This window comes from Akebia trifoliata, chromosome 4 (assembly GCF_017979445.1).
Source record: "Akebia trifoliata isolate Shusen 1 chromosome 4, ASM1797944v1, whole genome shotgun sequence".
In the NCBI taxonomy this organism is placed as follows: domain Eukaryota; kingdom Viridiplantae; phylum Streptophyta; class Magnoliopsida; order Ranunculales; family Lardizabalaceae; genus Akebia; species Akebia trifoliata.
The window spans coordinates 1,858,227-1,879,306 of record NC_141378.1 but is presented as its reverse complement, the minus strand read 5'-3'; the positions used below and the strand labels follow the sequence as shown (position 1 = coordinate 1,879,306).

The window sequence follows — 21,080 nt, the reverse complement described above, 5'->3', positions numbered from 1 at the left end:
GACCATTGAATGTTAAAATTCAACTATGAAAATTAACTCTCTTTTTTTCAATATTCTTAAAATTTTGTCCTTTATATCCGTGGCATCTACCAGGTTGCTGGATAACAAACTTGATAAAATAAGGTCTACTGGGAAAATCTACCTTCTAAATTTTGATTTGGCGACAATTGAACATTGGAAGACAACGACAGTTTTATATGATTTAACAGCTTAACATCAATTTTTTTTTTTGACAACAGCAAACTCCAACTCTGTTTTAAATAGCAAAATTTCTGGACATTGACTACCTAATCATAGCCACCTTTACAACAACAGTGTGTGTGTGTTTTTTTTTAATGACATGTCATTTGTATATATTTTATTTTCAAAAAAATGATAATATACGATTGGATAGGTGCTAATAACAGTGGTTAGGTTAGAGGCATTACTTGATATCTAACTGATTATAATGGTGATATGAGTAACATTTCAGTAAACCGTATAAGCCCATCAAATAGGTCCAAATGTGGATAGTGAAAGCTGCCGTATCCAGGTGCATTCTGGTCGTTTGTTTCGTCACAGAAACTGAGATGAAACTCAAGTAAGATGCCCAAAACACTTGGTTTCAAACCATATTAGTGTTGGTCCGGACTATTCTCTGGGCCTCTTCCAAGTCCTTCAGGAACCTGCATTTCCCAACCAATACAAAAAATTTAGACAGTGAGGCGGTTTAGCTGTTACATAACGGAGAAAAGAAAAATCATCTTAACAACTTCAATTATAATTCAGTTAAATACTAAATCAAAAATTTCCCATAAACATACTGAACAAAATGTGGAAATCATCCATCTTGTATAGAGGTCACTAGTTAGACAAACAAGAATCATCCTGAACATAATTCTTTATAATTTTGCAAGCATATTAGTATTTGTGAAAACTAATAAGAAATCAGATGTCTCCTAGCTTCAGTGTATTTATTTCACTGATACATTATGGTTGCTCATTCCTTACTGTAGTTGAGCAGGAATTATATGATGCAAAGGATTGGATCTTAAGCTTTGCATGATGATCTATATTCTACAACAATGTCATATATTTTCTATTACGTTGGTCGATGCATTATACGTTAGTCATGAGTTTTGCAAATTAAACCGCCAGAATGTCACGTTGAATGAATAAACCAAGTGCAACATTTGACACTCAAGGTAACATGAAAAAATATATAAATAACAGCATTTGCACTGTTCCCCTTTCCTTTTGGTACCTGTTGACATGCAAAGGTGTGGTCTGGGTGCCTCGGTACTATGGACTAACATATTTACAACTCCTATTCACCTACTACTACCAGATAGCTTGGATTGCTAACAAGTAACCCTCAAACCCTGCCTAACCCTCCCCAACCACCACCACAAGACGCTACCATCATCGCTGAGATTATGATATCCAGATGAGGGAGTTGGGATGGTTACAGAAGTTGATGGTGGCAGGCGAAGCTAGGATGAATGGCAATGACAATGATGGATGCAATGAGAGCAATAGAGAGATCAGAAGAAGAAGGGGGGGGGGGGGGGGGGAATAGAAAAGATACAAGGGTTTGAATGAGAAAAGTGAAAAAAAAAAAAAAAAAGGATAGCAAGATATTGCCTTTTAGAGTGGTAGGAGGAACACTTGGGCATTACTTGTTGGCACTCCAGGGAAAAGAAAAGAAAAGAAAAGGTGCATGAATCCACCATTCCGAAGAACCTCCCAGGAAAAATTGCTTCATATGATGATCCTAACCATCGTTGGGCCAAATACAGGGAATTTACGGAGAAAAAAATGAGCCAATACAAAGGCTACCTAGGATCATCATATGAAGCAATTTTTCCTTGTGGCCCACCCAAAAGTAATTGGCAGATTGGATTTGGATCATATGAAATGAATTTTCTGATAAGTGATCAATGAAGTGGAACCCAGCATTTCAGCCATATCGATGACATAGATAGCACAATCAGTAGTGCTCAACAAGTTGAATGATCTGAAACAACTCGGATCATTTGACATTTTATGTTTCTTGAATAGCTATTTAATATTATTTTTAATAATATGTTATATTACGACTGGAGAATCACCAATACATCTCATTCCGAGAATATTTCAACTGAAGCCTTCTGGTTTTAAAACACTAATACGCAGCAATAATGATGACTAGGAATATACCTCTTAGAATTGAGCACCGCAGAACCACCAAGTATAAAACGCGTCCCGGAATTGGTGGCATTCTGTAGAGCCACAGCACGTGCCTCCTCGTATGTCGTGCCTCCAACGATGAAGATCACCACATCCTGAGGCCTGCTTAAGAATGAAAATTATATCCTTTAGAATACGTAGAAAAAACTTCCATGATCAACATATCACTAATATATTACTAATAAGACCTTATTTAAATCCCACAAGTTAGCCACAATTAAAATTCAGTTAACCATAAGAAAAAAAAGTGACTCAAACAGATGAGAAGGCAATCCATTTCATGGAAGAACCAAGGTGACCTCCCTTCGTGTGACATAGGCGTGGCACATACACACTGAGCAGGTCAGGTTCCACCTTCCTGTGAGTCCATATCTCTCATAGAAGATCCCCTTATCTGAGCATTGACTCAACTGTATGGATCTTGACTCATTTTTAACTGTACAGAACGAGAAAGAACAGACTCGGGGAAAACCCAATAGATCCCATCCAGGAGACCTTCCAAATAAAGGGATTTGGGTCCCGATCCCCTGATGTGTCACGTGTACACTACAGGCAGCTTGTGTAGCTGCATAACATCCTCCTGTTCTCACTCTGTATCCCAAACTTTACTTGCCACATGTTTATGCAGTGTACTAACCAACGAATGATAAAATTTATAATTAAACAAGCAGCAGTTAATTTTTTTTTACAAGGCATTTGAGAAAAAAAAATGATGCAAGTATAGACAACCTTCAAAAAAATACAAAAATGATTGAAACCGAGTCCTTGGATAAAACATCAGCTTAACTGTCCTTTTGAAACTTAAAAATATTACATGTCATGATTTTAACCTTTTATATTTCCTTGATTCTGCTACTTTCATGCTTTGAATATAAAAAGTTATAGCATCATCTTGGCTCTAATTCAAACCAAAGTCACAAGTTTGCAACTTGTTCCTTTCAGCTCACTGTCAAAGTTTCAAGAAGGACCAATGTAGGTCAACTAGTCAAAATTTGGGTTCCACAACAAATTCAATCATGACCTTAAATGAACAGTGCATGACCCAGGTGCAAACTAGTGATAAATTGCCTAAGGCTGATGGTCTAATTTCTTCAGAATACAAATTTTATGTTTAATTATTTAAATAAACATACAAATGTGTGCTCGTATTAGGTTTCTGGGAGTAAGTGTATGACACCCCATTTTCTAGCTCCAACATGAAACACAAGTCAGATTCTAAGTTCCATAGAAACTATGATCTCTATTTTATCAGAATACAATCTATAAAATTCAAAGAATTAATTGAATATCATTTAACCAATTATGTTTTATGGACTGAATGTTAGGTGGTCAAGAAGCATGACACTAATAAATTGAGTGTAGCAGAGATGAGGATGTTGAGATGGATGAAGAAAGGCTTGGAAAGATAATATTAGAAAAAAATGCATTCAGGAAATTGTAGTGGTAGCTGCAATAGGCAAATAAACTAAGAGAAAGTCAACTGAGATAAGTTGGGTCATATTCAACAGAAGCCGATTACAGCCCCAATTAATAGAAACATTTAAGTCGAAGGTCCTTAAAGAGTGAGAGGAAGCCCCAAAAGAACGTGAATGGAGATAGGGAAAACAGATATGAACTTCCTTTTAATAACAAAAGACTTGATTATGACAAAGTGGAATGGGGAATAGGATTTGTTAGCCGAAACCAAATCATTGGGACAACACATCCTTTGAAATGAAAACTATAGCAACTCGACTACCATGAATGCCTTCAACCAAACTCCAAATTGTTGACCCATGAGGCAGAAGAAACCGTGCAACAATCTAGAAAAAACAGCTAAAGAATTAATTGAGGAATTTTTGGAGAATCAAATGGTTCATTATAACCTACGTAGCAGATCTGTGTGTTTGTATCCAACATACGACATGTGGGACACGGTGCCTTTGAGAAGCCCGAAATGTAGATACTTTTAATTGCAAACGAGTGTCGGATGTGTTCAACATAGTAAATTTCTAAAACATCGAGCATAGAGGGTCCCTGTTAGATTATAACAAACCTGCCCTGCTGAAAATGATTTCCAACAAATGGGTAGTCCACATCTCTAAGCCGTCCCTTTGTGATGCTTTCCATGGTTTGAAATAGAAGAGGCTGGTGCTGGGTGTACACATTCTCAACCCCCTGTAACAATCATTGGAGATCAATGTTCAAGGAACCAAAAACCAAGGGATCCAAAGCAGTAATGCTAAAACAAACAAACCTTAATCCCACGGGCCATGTTACGAGCAATGTTTAGGAGATCCCTATTTCCATACAGATCACCAGTACGCTTATCCACACCCGCTTGCTTTAAGAGGAATTGAACGAGCTGTTGTTCCATGACGAACAAAACATCAAGCATGTTAGATTCTGAGTAGACCAAGAGCAGTGCAAACCATAAGCTCTGTAATACTTGCTCGAATTGTTGAGTCTCTAAAGGCTGTCTAAAGTTGAATTTTTAACAGTTATAGAAAATATTAATGATATGATAAGTTTTTTCGATAATATTGGTGGTATCTGAAAATAAAATGTCACAGCTAGTGAAAAATGTCACTGGATCATTAAGTGGGATGGCCACTTTGATGCAAAAATGCACAACAACTCAAGCAAGTACACCAAAGTGATAAAGGTAGTGCAGGATGATGGTTAGATACGTTACACCGGATTTGTACTTGGCAGACCGTGAAGCCAGCTTGTTACAAAGCTGCATCAGTTGAACAGGACTCTCCTTCTCATAGCGCAAAGCATACAACATCACTAGACGTAAACGGTCAACATCAGAGATGCTTTCATTATTCAAAAGGTTCATAACAGCCTGCAGAACAGTACAAAACAGGCACGATTAAAAATGTTTGAACAGAATGTATCCAAGTTGTTCTCTCTCACCTAACATCTCAGGGAATAAATCCCACTAGAAGTTACAAAAGATGTTTTGCAAGAAATAAGATGCAACAACTCTTGCATAACAGTAACTTTAGGGAAATTAGTTCACCTTCAGACTATGCAAAAAAAGATTAGGATAGTCCTGAGTTATCAATAAAGATCATATCTGAATCTCGATCATTAGATAGACATGGACCACCACCACATTACTGTGACTGAACAATGTTACATGTTGGAATGGAGTAGTGAAACTATAGGTGAATGTCTACTCTGACAATATTAAAATAGGACCAGACCATTTGAATTTATGTGAAAAGCAGCTTACTTTTGGAGAACGAAGGAAAATTAACCAAAGACAGCATATAGAAAATTACTACCAATATAATGCATAAGGTACTGCCATCCTGTAAATATTAACCAGAGCATACAGAAATTGCAAATGACATACTGCATAAAACAAATCTATTACCTCAAATGCTGCCACCTGTCCACCGTTGCAAGCCAACTCTTGTTCTGTTTGTGAAACTAACATGAGTTTCCTCTCTTCAACTATCTTGCTCAATTCTGTAACCATTGTCACATGCTTTGAGACATTGCCGTGCTTCTTTCGGTACTCAGGATAGTTGTCAACAAATTTGGCCATGTCCTCTGTAGAAGATCACAATATTTTTGAATGACATGTCAGCTATTTCAAACAGGTATTTTATGACTAATGAAAATAGTAAGCTGCTACAAAAAATTCTTCAACTGAAACTTGCAAGAAAAAAACACCTTATATGCACGCACCTATAGTTTGAATGTTCTGGTTACTCTTTGCTATCTGCTGGAACTCATCCACCATCCTCTTGATATTCATTCCAAGATCTCCAAAATTCTCATACATGTTTGCTTTAAAGAAGGCATCTTGTTCTGATGACAGCACAACCTCCTAATAAGAATCAAGAAGGAATTAGCATAATGATCTATCACAAGAGAAAAGTATCTTAAAAGCACATGATAGATGAGAAACTAAACCTGCTGATCCTTGTGAATTTTTCCGATATTTCTCAAGTCAACCTTATTGTCTTGAATACCAATCAACTCATGAACCATAGCCTACTTGCAATGGAACGGATATTAGTTCATTTAGTACCCTAAAGTACCATTGAAACAATAAAGTGATTCTGCAAATTTACAAACTGAGTGACTAGTTATGGTCATGAGTACCTGGTATGTCCATTGATTCAACAAGGGAGTAACAGGGTCATCCCTTCTATCAACAACTAGCAACAATGGAGAAATTTCTGTTCTTCTGAAATCAAATAGACCACTTTCCCTCTCATACATGAGCTTCTGTTTTCTCCAATAAGAGCAAGAAATGAGTCAGTTTCTTAGGAAAACAAATCCAGAAAATTCTACAAACCATTAACCACAGACACAGTCAACCCACGTTGAGACAATACAAATGATACAAGTTATATATATATTTTTTCTGATAAGAGTTTGCTTGGGCAGTAAATACCAGAATAAAAAATAAAAAAAGTACAAAGCTCACCGAAGCTTCCTGTGCAATCCTTTTTGCAACATCTGAGGTTCTTTGATATCGTATAACTGGTCGTCGTTTTAAAGCTAAAAAAACTGCTGCAATACCATCAACCACTCGATCACAGAATTTTTGTGAATTTGAGGGATCCACAACTGCTGGGAGCATGTAAATGTGATTCAATGGAAAATTTAAAGTGAAATGGTAAGGATCTATGGCACAGAAGTCTGCATAAAATTCCTGCAAGATCAAATTACTTCATGATTAAAAGTTAAAGGGATCATTACGTGAACTTTCAAAGTGAAATGATAATGTCTATGGCACCAAGTTCTGGATGAAGAGCAGTGTCTACAAATATATGAGCTGGATGAAGTACTGTAAGTATAAGATTATTCAACATAGATTTTATTAAACAAACTGCATCAAATCATAACGGATACAAAGCAATTACTGAATCAGGGAATACAATATGAAAAAAAAAAACCTCCAAGTAGAGTGGTTCCCTTACATAGATTGCAAATAAGAACATAGCATCCAATTATGTATCAGGAAGCTGGATAGAATCATCATCATCATCACAAACGAAGCCTTGACCAAAAAATTCTCCAGGAAGATGAATATAATGTAAATAATAAAATCATTAACTTTACAGTGGCAACATAGCAGTTTCACCAGAAACCTAATTGTCAAATATTGAAAAGTACGATCAGATTAGCTGTAATGCTCAAATGTTATGCTCAATATTTACAGTCGCCATGACAAGTAACTCAAAAAGTCTCACTCACAATAATACTAGAAGACATTGAAACTCATGAAGAGTGTCCTCACACTTCATTCCCATCAAATTATAGCTCCTCAATCCAATTTTCTTCCAACTCCAACTCTTACACTATCAATACAGTTCTAATCAAGGGGCAAGAAAAATGCATTTTAATGATAAGTTGAGAACTTATCAAATTAAGAAGTTTGTAGACCATCCACTATAAGAGACATGTAGACCATCCACTCTAAGAGGCACCAACATAGTTCGGCGACTTTGTTACAAGACACCCAACAATATGTTAGGAAAAAGTATTAATATGTAATGATTAAGTAACTTCAAATCTTTATAAAGTTATCAGAGTATTCCTTCAGTTTCATTTAATTATTTATCTATAAAAATGAAATCCCAGTGCACAAATGGCTAGAATTCTAATTGTTACTTACCATAAAGAGTTTATAAAGATTAACAACAACAGATTTATTTCAGAAAAAGAATATCTCAATGAAAAGTCACCTGAACTTGCTGGACAACTTCTTGCTCATCTGAATCAGCCAGGATATGAATTTGAGTATCCTTCATGATGTTAGAAAAAACTGTGCCAAAAAATATATATACATATATATAAGCATTGGGATCCGTAGATAGATGATTAGATTATATATATATATTTTTTTATAGTATATGAATAATAAAAACTAGTTATTCAAATAAACATCCTATTTGAACTAAATTAAGCATTAAAAATGTATTGTCCTGCCTAGTTGTCAAGATTTTCAAATTCTCTAGAAATTAAAGATCTTACAGAGGTGATACTCTCCGAATCTTGGACTAGCTAATTGTCGTCGAAGATGCTGAATGTTCTCCGATATTGGTCGGATAAAGTAAACTGCTTTGAGGTGTGACATAGATTCTTTTGAAGCAGAATCCAACATTTCTACCAGAAATACTTCCTTCTGAAGTAGATCTGACTGAGAATACACAACACTTACAATGCTAACCTGCAATTCAAGATACATACGGCGTCAAATTAAGCAATTAACGGACATAACACATCTACTTACGGTCCATTTAAACCGAAGTCTCGCAAATTGAAATAGGAGAGGAAAAAAAAGAAGAATCAATCTTTCCAATAAAACATGAATTTGATTCAAATCAGTTGAAACGAATCAAATGTCAAGAACCTCGTAGAAGTTGATTTGATAAGGTGTCAATTAAGCTACTAACGGACATAATTCATCTACTTACGTTCATTAAAACCTAAATCTCGCAAATTGAAGTGATAGAGAAAATAAAAAAATCCAAAATTTGATCCAAATGAGTCGAAAGGAAATATGCAATGGAGATTCCGACAATTAGGGAAACAAATCGAACGGCAATAATCTCATAGTGTTTGAATTGAGAGAAATTGGGGGTGGAGAAGAAAAGTGGATAGAGATCGTACCGTTTGGGAATCAAGTATAAGAACCTTCATGCCCGAGATGTCCTGCAACATCTTCGTTAAATAATCTCTTGCGGCCGAAACTAGCATCATTTTCGGAACGATTACAGAGCACACTAAGTCTAGGTTGAAAATTCTTCTTCTTCTTCCTTCGAGGATAGAGAAACAATTGTTTGTTTTTACCGTTTGTTGAAGTTTCGTATCTCTGAAGTCCTAAAACAGAAGCTGGTGCAGAATTCAGATCCGCGCTTCGTCTGCCACTTTGCTCTTCGGTTTGGGTGGAAAAACAAAGAATAAGCTGATGTTATTTTATTTGCACCTACCGCGTACGTTCAGTACACCCACTTGCCGCGTTGTCCACCTCAAAACGTGTTTAAAGTGGATTCTTGTTAGAATAATGATTTTCGGACTCCCCCACGTGGCATACTCAGAATACTCTCCTGACGTGATTTGTGCTAGAATTACAGATCTTTTGCCTCGGGATACACAACCACATATATTTAGGAGGATGTGCAAATGCATATCCCGATGCAAAAGGATCAATGGTTTTACTACATATCTTAAGAGTCGTGGCATACTCAATCGACTCCCCTAAAGTGGCAAGTTCAAGAACTGTAGATATGTACTCTTTGGGATACACTTTTTTATGGGGAAGTGCAGTTGTGTATCCCAAGAAATATAGATCTACTATTATCAAAGTTGTCTTGTCAAGGGAGTTGATTGAGAATACCCGTGGGGTAGCAAATTATCATGATTCATTGCTTAATACTATAAATATTGGGTGTTCTACTTGCACCCATTATTTAGATATGCACCTATTTAAAGAAATAATAAAAATATGGTAAAATGATCAAATTGATGTTAATAAAAATTCTCCAAGCACCTTAAAAAGGACTATTTTTTTATTTTTTCATACTAAAAATTTTCATCATGACTCGATAGGATCTTATGAAATACACTTAAAAGGACTCGGTAGTATCCTATCAAATTTAACACCATAAAGTTCTGATTGAATATTTTTGAATTTTGATAGAAACCTATCGAATCTTTGTTGCAATATTTGGCATTGACTTATTGAATAAAATTTCGTTTGATTTTTGCTGGTATCAATATTCCTAAAAGTGTTTCAATCATGGGTTGAGGTCAACATGGTCTTTTATACCATTTTTGCAAGTTCTAAAAGGTATTGTTTCTTATAATCCAAAATCTTTTTGAAGCTCATGGTAGATGCAAATAAGAAAAAGAATGAAAGAGAAAAGAAGAAGAAGAACAACAACAACAACGATGAATGAGATTCAACAGGAATGGGTGGGTTGAATGAGTATGCAAATGAGATTCGGTTTGGGTGGTGAATGTGTTGAATTTTATGGAATTATGATCTTGCTTTTTGATATTTTGTTGTTCCTTGAGTTGATTATGAAAGTTGGGTGAGGGTTGAGCTAATATGATTATGAAAGTTGATCTTATTTATCATTTTATACATGTAGTTATTTTATTTTTTCACCAACTCGATGAATGTAAAATTGAATTGTATTCGAGTTAATATGGTATTTTATTTATCATTTCAATTTTTTCATCCAATTTTTATAGAGTTCTTGAGAGGCAAATCAGAGCTAATACCACCCTCTCACTAAATTAATAATGATAAGCTGACTAAAAAAAATACTCAATTATATTCAACTGACATGAAATGTGCATGAAACCATAGATGTTTTGCTTATGTATCTCGAGGAAAACATATGATTATGTGCATGGTTTAAAGATTCGTTTCACAATGTTTCATACAAGACATTCCAATTTTTTAATCAAACGAGACGAAGTGATCTTGAATCCAATTTTTTTTGAAATTTCAATCATTTTCTCTATGATTTTTCTTAATCCATGAATCTACATGAGAAATTTGGGGGAGAAAGAGAAATGTGTGTGTGTGTGAGAAAGAGAAGGAGAGAGATCTGGGGAGAAAAAAAATATTTGTGCTCGAGAGAAAGAGGGAGAAGAAGTAGAAGAGGTGTTCCTAGTGTTGATCGATTTCTTTCCAATCTTCTTCTCTTCGTCATAATCTTTTTCTTACTACCTCTCTGAAATTAGGGAAAATTTTCTTCTCAAATGGTTTTTCAAACGAATGAGATGACTTGACCTTGGTCTCTTGTTAAAGATTAGGTCATTTAGACCACCCCCTCATGTTTTAGTAGATATTTGATACACTTTAGTGTTTTAAAACTGGTGACATGACCCTAGATCATGGTCTCTTGAGAAGGATTTCATTTTTATTTTATTTTATATAGTATTAATGTTTTGAATGCTTGGGGATTGTTCCGAGAATATTTCAATTTTTGAAAAAATTGGAACATTGGGATGAAACAAAATTTTCTACCATGGTTATGTGCACATGCCACGTCAGTTCAATATTTATTTGTTTTGAGTTGGTTTATCATGACTCTATTTAAAGTATACATAGCTTTTTTCAATCCAATCGACCTCTTCCATGTGGCACAAATAAGCGTGGAGAAAAAACTTGATCTATAAATGAAAGAACATAACTGTTCACCCATTCTATAAAAGTGTCAATGGTACCCATTTAATTGGAACCGAAAGCTCAGGGTTCCAATTCCATTTATTGGAATTGTTTGAGTCGACTGCAAAATAGAATCGAATCGAGAGGAACCGGAATCATGAAAATCTATCTTATGAACATCCAAAATCAATTTTTTTTGTCAATTTTTTTTTTTTTTTTTGCTATAGACAACTTAAAGTTTTCTTACATTTTAAAATTAAAACATATTGCATAAGATTAAAGATGAGCTGACTCGCAAAAATTGACGCTCTTGACGTGACAGTCCACAAAATCATAGATCTTTTTCTTTGTTTTGTGCACTGTCACGTTAAGAACGTTAGTTTTGCATGCTAGTTCATCGTGACTCATTGCATAAAGTTCTTCCAATTTTCATACAAATTATGTATTGAAGTTAAAAATGTGTTATTTATTCTAAGAGTTTGTTAATTGCAAGGAAGATGAATTTTAATTTTTGAAAAAATTATTAATTCATATTTTTTAGTAAAATAACATGTAATTAACTTAATAATTTTGTAATTAATATATTAATTTTTAAGAGAATCTTTTTTTTTTTAACACAATCCAAAATATTTGTTTTCATTCGATTCGGAAGGGATAAATACTATTTTTTTTTTTGCTGTTCCAATTCCACTTATTTTAGAACCGAGAAAACCCAAAATAAAATAAAAATAAAATGATGAATCTGATTCTAAGCATTATAGAAATTGGATTGGGACCCACCCATTACCCAGACTCATGCATGATTCGCCACTGATGATGGTCCAACATACTAAAATTAGATTCATTGATGATTTTGGTACTTTAGATTCAAGCATTTGATTGGTACACGTGATACTGCGTTCCAATATCATTGACTTATTGAATTCTAGAAAAAAAAAAAAGTTATACATCTTAAAAAAATATTAATATGAACCTCTTGGTGCGGGAATTGCGTTCCGATTCTAGATATTTGTTTAATGAAATTTTATAAGAAACATTAAATTTGACTAGAATAGAAATTGATTTTTCTAAGAACAATGATTTTCTGATGCCCCTCCAACATATGATCCTATCACAATATCATAGATCATTTATATCGAGATATGCAAAATCATAAATCCTTTTTTGTGTATCCCAATACAAATGATTTATGTTTATGTGATGGGGGTTCTGACGCACCCCTTTGACGTACACCTCCATCACAGAATTATATATCAATCGCCTCTAGATACATAAGAAAAAGATTTAAAATTCTGCATATCCCGTATCTCGATGCAAATGATTTGTGGCTTTGTGATGGGTAGGGGGCGTGTGTCGAGGAGGGGCGTTCGGTTATTACGACTCTCTAATTATACATCACGGATAGCATTTAAAAGTGGAGCTATTATACAAGTTGGTTACTATCCGAACCGGATTCGACCCGTTAACAGCTTTACTTCCATCTATAGTTGTATTGACTGTCTCGTTTGACTGTGTGGAGTTAAGTAGAGATTTTTCTAGCAATCATCCGACTTTTTAGCAATCATGTTCTTCTGATTTGCTCTCCAAAGATTTCTCCACACGAAAGCCACAAAAGCAAATTAAACCCCTCAAATTCAAGCATGGAGGCACACACAGAGAGATGAAAATGTTCGTTGTTCTACCAAACTTCAGTGTAATTGTAATTTCCCTGATCTGGGTGTCTCAATGAGCTTTTCGTTCTGACATTTGGAGTGTTGGGTTACTCCCTCTCTCTCTAGTTCAATTCGTTTTTCTGCTGTTTTGATACATTTCTCTTTCTGGGTATCTGCCTACATGGGTGTTTTAGTTTTTCTTTTTATTTTTTTATTTTTTAAAAAACATCTGGGTTGTTGTTTGACTTAATATTGTGTTAGTTTGTAAATTGATCCTTTGTTGCTTGTGGTATTTGGGTCGTTGGGTAAATTTATTTTTTGATTCACCTTGTTTTAGTTCCTTTGATTTTATTTTCTTTATTTTATTTTTAATATCTGGGTTGTTGTTTGACTTAATATATGGGTGCTAGAGGACTTGTATTAGTTTGTAGATTTATCCTTGGTTACTTGTGGTATTTAGTTCCTTTGATCTGTTTTCTTTTCTCATTACTAGGAGTCTCAATTTTATGTATCTGGGTTGTTTAATTAGATAGCTGTGCGTCAATCCTTTTTTTTGTTTTTTGGCAGTTCTCTTCCCTTCTTGCTTTAGCTTTTGGTAGAGTTTTGTTTGCTAGACTCCTTTTAGTTAGAATTTTTAGTTTCCAGTTTCTAGTTCAATTCAGTTATTTATTTATTGATTTTGTTTTTATCCTCTTTTCCATGTCATATTCATCAAATTTTCCAATGATTCAGGTTTCTGTTGGCCAGATTTTACCTGCCCTGCATTTTGTTTACTTGAGAGTTTTTGGGATCTGTTTGGTTTCAATTTTTATTATTCGAATGATTCTCAATTGAATTGCTTTATGTTTGTTTTAGATCAGGTCCGATCTGGTGCAACTGATTCAAGATGAGGGGAACTATCGGTACCTCACCTATTCCTGTGGAGCCTAGACTTAGGCTATCTGGATCAATGTGAGTTCTTCTTTCCTTAGTTCCGTTAAAACTTTTTGTTTCCTTTATTTTATATTGGTTGAGTGGTTTTTATATTCATTGAAATTTCCGATTAGCCTATTGTTTAATTACTAGTCTAGAATGAAAATGCGAATTAAACTATGGTCACAATCTATTTATATTGCTTTAGTTCTCATCTATGCTTACTGATTTCATTGTTCGATATGAAAATCCTTTGGAGGCATCTTCCTTTTGTTACTACCTGGGGGCTATGGCTGGAAAGGAACAAAAGGGTTTCCAAAGAAGTGGAATCATCTTCTCAGGAGATTATGCTAAATATCCTTGGGTTATTGTTTTTTTGGTGCAAATTGTGGCCCGACTTTAAGGATGTTTTCTTTGAGGATTGTGTGTTTAGATGGGACACGATGTGTGATACCTAGGGGCTTTTGCTTTTCTTTTCCTTTGGTTGGTCATCTCAACCGCCTTTGTATCTTTTGGTCACTTTCTTTTTTAATAAAATTTACACTTATAAAATAAAAATAAAAATCCTCAACGTTCCCCCATCACATGTTTTAGTCCCAATTCCTGAGAACTACCCTTAGTCTCTTAGTTCGTTAGTTTAAAGTTAGATTTCATGTCTTGGAACTCTCTAATTTTCCACATTTTCTCCTTGAAGAGGCAATTTGGAGAAGAAAGAAAATATCTAAATATAATTAAATATACAATAGTCCCTCAGTAATTAGCCTTCTAAAAATTAATAACTATCAATATAAACTATTATTTTGAGAAACAACGTGGTGTCATTTTATATGCTTTGAATTTGGAGTACAATAGCACTCATAAATAGAAAGCGAGTTGGATTTGGGGTGGGATTGGCTGTCTAATAGTTGTAGGTCATTGAACAGTTGACTGCACTGGGTTTCTCCGGACCTGATTGATTTTGAATTTTCCTTGTTACTTGGGGACGAGTTGTAGGATTGGACTATACGTATACCAACACAATCCTAAGATACTCTCGACATTGTAGCGGCATCTAGGTATGTTTGTTTTAATGATGATTAGTGGGAAGGTGTTGAGAATACAGGTACATACACATACACATGGATCTCATTACTAGGTGTAGACGTAGAAGATTCTGGGGTTCCCTCTTCATCAACTGAATCCTAAACAACGGTGATATCTTCCAACAAAAAAAATATAGAAGAATTGGATACAAGCATAGGAACATTACAGAGATGAACCGTTATCTACAGTATTCCACATTCGCATCACCACCCCCCTATGGGTTGAGTTCTTTACAACTTTCATTTTTCCTACCTTCATGATCAATTTAAAAATTCTATCGTAAGAGAGTATCCATATGTCTTTCTTGGTCCAAGCATGATTAACAATTGTTTTGTTTTTTAAATCTTTTTTTTTTTTTTTGAGAGATCTCATTGTTTGAATCATTTAACTGGCGAATTTATATTTCTCATCTTCTATCACCTATTGGGGCTATTCCTACATATTCAAATTTGTTTTTCTCAAGTCTTTTTTAGTACCCATCTTGGCATTCTCATCTCTACTACATTCAATCTATGAAGTTTCTTGATTGCCTAACATTCAGTTCCATTAAACATAATCAGTCTCACTGCGGTCTTCAAAAATTTCCTTTTAGTTTGACGGATGCATTGATGACATAGCACTCTAGTAGCATGACATAGCACTCTAGTAGCATATCTCCACTTTACTCATCCAGCTCTTATTCTATGGATAGCACTTCCTTATTCTCTCCATGCTCATGGACAATATAACTAACATAATGAAAATCGTCTTTTAGGGGTACTTATGCCCATTAATTTTTAGTAGCCCTTCCCATGTATGTCATTACTAAACTTGTACTCTATGGCATTTGTTTTTTTGCGTAAATTAAATTCATTAATCAAGGAAATGGAGATCGAGATGCCCAAACAGATACATGTAAAGCTGAAACAACAACTTGAATATCAAGGACCCCATGTCAACTCACTCTTCACATCGAATATTACAAATTCAAGTCCACCTACTTTGTAAGTCTTCAAAAAAACAGAAACAAAAAAAATCCCTCTACATTCTCTAAAAATGTTACACCAATAAATAAAAATCCCTTAACTAAAATGATTATCTTCTCTAGTGCATGTTCACTGTTCTCACAAATCCATTTGTTCTTGTCCTTCCATGTTTTCCAAAATATGGAAAATGGAGCTATGCTCCACAAGATTTGTTTTGAGGCTGAGAAGGGCACTCAAAAAGTACTCTTCAAAGTTCTTTCCCTGTGACGGTCTCCCTCTATGTTAGATTGAATCCCTTCCATCCGTTGGATTGCAACAAAAGCGTTTGTAGTGCAACTTAAGCTGGTATATGGGAATAGTTTTGTGTTGACTTCCCTTTCATCTCATCAAATAAGGGTATGGCATAAAACCAAATTGGTTATCTGAAATCTTTGTTTTTTTGTTTTGGTATTTGTTCTATCTCATTTTATCATAATTTCACCCCTTCGCAAGTTTGATGATCTGACAGTTAGTGCATCTCTGCTTTCTCCCCTTTTTTTCTTACATATACTTATTGTGGTATTTCTGTTTTCCATTCAACCAGTATCTTATTATTATTAAAGTATTATTAAATAACTTACTTAGCTAGGATGATCCGATACTTCATGCATTTCCATACTTCCATCGGGATACCGTCAATTCCATAATAGGGTTTCAAAGAAGAGAGCATACCAAAATCAGTACCACTTATCAATATGACATGTAGTATTCTTGCTCCTATACCAAAGATACCATTCTTGATATGAAGAATCTGTGATGGTCACAACTGCCAGGCCTGAAATATATTGCTTGACAAGTAAGCATGATCAAATCGGTTTATAATCAAGTTCAGTTTGGCCCATTCTTTCACTTATTATTTGACATGGACGAGGATTATGAGATTTATAGCTGATATGGATGCTTTCGGGGCCGTTCTATACCTATCCATTTCTACGCACGTAACAGTTTGACTTATTTAGCATTGATCCATTGTTTGACCAATTTTAATGAAATTCTTGGGTATCCTGATTATTGCTAGGGTTTTGAATATTGTTATCTTGATTGTCCTTTCGGGTAAACTGATCACCATTAGATTGGTTACTATTATTTCCTCATTTAACAACAAAGGTTGTATCTCCATTGGAGAGTTGATGAAAAGACTTCTGTCTAAATTCTTTAGTGGTAAGACTTGAGATGTTCTTTGCATAGGTTAGTATTGGTGGCTTTGTGGTTGCTGCAAATACATGTCTGCAAGTGAACTGCAGATGTCGGATGCATTGGTGAAGCCAACAACTTGACTCATGGCCTCTTCTTCCATGTCGAGTTATTCATACTTAGGACAAGTTGACCAAACTTCTTCCACTTTGCAAATTCCGGATTGGGTTCTTCTCGTTGATCCTCATGAGTGACCATCCGAGCAAGTGGAACAGAGGTTACATCCACAAATCCCATAAGATCCTGACAAGAAAGAAGCCTACAAACCAATTTCTCCACAAGTATGAATCTAGCTTCACCCAAAACAGGTTTGGAACATAAGACTATGATAATCCATTAATTTTTCTTGTTGATTTGGATGATCTGGCTTTCTTGGACAATCCAACATGGACATGTGCTCTTCTCAATCTTTAACAGAAGGCTATAATTTGAATCATCTCAAATATTCTTTAGAGTTTATATTCCTGACTCAATTAATTGATGAAACAATCTCCAATTCTTCAAGTTGGAGGGAAACATTAGATTTCTCTATGAATGAATGGGCTGGTTTCATTGATTCAAAGCCTTAAAAACTTTATATCTTGATATTTCCCGTGGCCTGCAGTAAATATAATTTGAAATAACATTTGGCCTCTTTGGTGATGGATATCTCTAATTTCATATTAGTTTGCCTGCTTCCAACACAAATTACTGGCTTCCCTTTAATATATCCACCTACATTATCTCTCTTTCATCTGCTTTTATTTAGTACTGTCTTCTTGAATACTTGATTGATCCAGTGACGACAAAAACAAAAGAAGGCTTCAAAGAAACAAGGATTTTAAAGAAATTGAGAAGCCCTTCCACATACCCACCCAGGAAAGGAGTTCAGGCTGCAAGTTTCCTTACTTAAAACTTATCCTGGTTATTATCATCTGTGGCACCTTTTTTACACTTCTCCACTCTCCAACAGTGCATATTAATGACCATCTATCACACTCCGGTTCTAGGTATGTTTTGATTCCTACTCATCATGCTTTCTATTTAAAGTTTTGGTATATTTATCAAAAGTTCTTTTGACAAAGGTATCTCAGATATTTTTGGTTCAAAAAGGGAAACTTTAATATTGGTTTATTTTATGTTGGGCATTGAGAAGACACGCATGGCATACATGCAAGAGGCTTGGGGATGGGTCTCATGTAAATCCCACTTCAAAACAAAACCTGACAAGATCCCAAGATATCATTTTTTCCAAACTTACGATATGTGGGTTATTAAAATCTTCCATTGAGTTTGATTCTTGTCTGCAGACATATCTTACATTGGACCCTACAAATGACTAGACCCAGGGTCTCTTGCATGTGCACTACATGTTCTAAACAACAGCTAAAACATAATTGAGTCAGATGTGTCCACTTTGAAATGACAAAATTACCTTATTTAATGTAAATGGCATACACTTATTGGTTCCATAAGTTGCCTTAACCATTTTAGATCTCCCTAAATAATATGAATTGCACGTAAAAAAAGCCTTGACTTTGATTGTTAATAGATTTGTAATGCTAATTTGTCTGAATGCAGGTCAAGTTTGGTAGAAAGGTGGATATGGGAGAGTCCTGTCGTAGATTCAAATTATGTATCATATTTAGAAGTTAACTGGGACCAAATTTTGAAAATCATTGGGAAAGTAACTAATAAACATGGACGTCAGGTAATAGGCTTATTAAACTTCAATGACACTGAGGTGGAACACTGGAAACAGCTGAAACCCAGTGCCGACTACGTTGTTCTGCACCTTGATCATGTTGGGAACAATGTCACTTGGGAGTCCTTATTCCCTGAATGGATAGACGAGGAAGAAGAGTTTGAAGTGCCTTTTTGTCCATCACTACCCAATCCCCGAGTCCCTAAAAAGACACATCTTGATCTCATTGCCGTCAAGCTTCCGTGCCATAAATTGAAGAATAATTGGTCAAGAGATGTTGCTCGGTTGCACTTACAGCTGGCAGCTGCAAGGCTTGCTGCCTCTGGCAGAGGTTATCGTTCTGTACATGTGCTCTTTGTAACAGATTGCTTCCCAATCCCAAACCTCTTCACTTGCAAGGAGCTTCTTGTACGTGATGGAAACGTGTGGCTCTACAAACCCAACTTGAGTACATTGAAGGAAAAGCTTCGGCTCCCAGTTGGGTCGTGCAAACTTGGAGTCCCATTCAAGGACAATGGTCAGTTGTAATATGGTTTTCTTTCTTTGGTTTTCATCAATTTTTTTTTTTGCATTTTTTTTCTATAATTTATCCACATTTTCCATGGAGCATTGTCAAATCATGTTTCCATGGCATGGATGCGTCCATCCATCCATGTATAACCATATATACATCATACACACATTTATATGTTTGTGTGTGATGTATTCTAAGCCAGGGCAAGAAGATGTAAGGAAGCCATCTTCCATGCCTCTATCATAAATGTGAACACATACATAACTAAATGATCCTGACCATGTAATCTATTTTTTGTTTTTATTTTAAAATATCTCATCTGTTACGATCTCAATTGGAAAAAAAAAGCATGACCCATTTAATCTCTTCAAAACAGGACGGGTTTACTCAGGAATCGTGCACCGTGAAGCATATGCAACGATCCTTCATTCTGCTCACATATATGTTTGTGGTGCCATTGCTGCTGCCCAAAGCATCCGAATGGTGGGTTCCACGAGAGACCTCGTAATACTTGTTGACAAAACAATAAGTGAGTATCATAGGGGTGGACTTGAGGCAGCAGGGTGGAAGATCCGGACAATCCAAAGGATTAGAAACCCAAAAGCTGAGAAGGATGCCTACAACGAGTGGAACTACAGCAAGTTTCGTCTCTGGCAGCTGACAGACTACGACAAGATCATATTTATTGATGCGGACCTTCTTATTCTAAGAAACATTGATTTCCTCTTTGGGATGCCCGAGATATCCGCAATAGGAAACAATGCAACCCTTTTCAACTCAGGTGTAATGGTGGTAGAGCCATCGAACTGCACATTCGAGCTTCTGATGGATCACATTAATGAGATAGAGTCCTATAATGGTGGGGACCAAGGGTATCTAAACGAGATCTTTACATGGTGGCACCGTATCCCAAAACACATGAACTTCTTGAAGCACTTCTGGATAGGGGACGAGGAGGAAAAGAAAGAGATGAAGATCCGTCTCTTTGGAGCTGACCCACCAATTCTCTATGTTCTCCATTATCTAGGTTTGAAACCATGGTTATGCTTCCGAGACTACGATTGCAATTGGAATGTTGACATACTACAGGAGTTTGCAAGTGATGTTGCACATAGGAAATGGTGGGCGGTGCATGACGCAATGCCGGAGAACTTGAAGAAGTTCTGTTTGCTTAGGTCCAAGCAAAAGGCGGCATTGGAGTGGGATCGTAGGCAAGCTGAGAAGGGAAATTATAGTGATGGACATTGGAAGATTGAGATAAAGGATGAACGTTTGAAGACATGCTTTGAGGATTTTTGTTTCTGGGAGAGCATGTTATGGCACTGGGGTGAGACAAATTGGACAGACAACGCGACTGTCTCTCCAGGTACACCAGCAACAAGTACAACAGCAACTCTCTCTATGTTGTAACTCTTATTTTTCTTTCTTCGTTATTCGATTTTCCCGTCATAGCTGTCACTAGATTCATTTCCTGATACGTAATTTTTTTCGTTTCCTTGTTACCAATATATATCCATGTCAATCACTTCCACGTAAGTGTTCTGCATGTATTCCACGATCTATCTTGTTTTCACACATTCAATGTCTCTGAAGCTGATACATTTGTGACTTTTTATCAAGGTTGCTAGTCCTCTTATGGTTGTAACTTTATAATGTTTTATGGATGTAAGAAAAAGAAAAGAAAGGGGCCTTT

General features: G+C 35.6%; 2 protein-coding genes across 10 annotated transcripts; one reads left to right on the top strand and one right to left on the bottom strand.

The window, feature by feature from the left end:
• Positions 1-415: 415 nt before the first annotated feature.
• Positions 416-9,117, bottom strand: VPS45 (vacuolar protein sorting 45). Its single transcript, XM_086438219.1, has 13 exons — positions 8,833-9,117; positions 8,194-8,389; positions 7,905-7,984; positions 6,641-6,868; positions 6,313-6,438; positions 6,121-6,201; positions 5,893-6,034; positions 5,576-5,754; positions 4,883-5,038; positions 4,445-4,552; positions 4,244-4,365; positions 2,179-2,310; positions 416-665 (listed from the first exon to the last, which is right to left on the bottom strand). The coding sequence occupies exons 1-13, from the start codon at positions 8,920-8,922 to the stop codon at positions 605-607; spliced, it is 1,701 nt and encodes a 566-aa protein (XP_086294345.1). The 5' UTR covers positions 8,923-9,117; the 3' UTR covers positions 416-604.
• Positions 9,118-12,854: 3,737 nt separating this feature from the next.
• On the top strand, positions 12,855-21,006 carry PGSIP2 (plant glycogenin-like starch initiation protein 2). 9 transcript variants are annotated; one of them, XM_086438213.1, is made up of 5 exons: positions 12,855-13,012; positions 13,857-13,947; positions 17,969-18,178; positions 18,750-19,390; positions 19,764-21,006. In XM_086438213.1, exons 2-5 carry the CDS (start codon positions 13,883-13,885, stop codon positions 20,795-20,797), a joined length of 1,950 nt encoding a protein of 649 aa, XP_086294339.1. In that variant the 5' UTR covers positions 12,855-13,012; positions 13,857-13,882; the 3' UTR covers positions 20,798-21,006. The 9 variants fall into 9 exon arrangements, with proteins under 9 accessions (XP_086294339.1, XP_086294340.1, XP_086294337.1 ...); XM_086438214.1 differs by having other exon boundaries at positions 13,852-13,947; XM_086438211.1 differs by having other exon boundaries at positions 12,855-13,037.
• Positions 21,007-21,080: the final 74 nt, after the last annotated feature.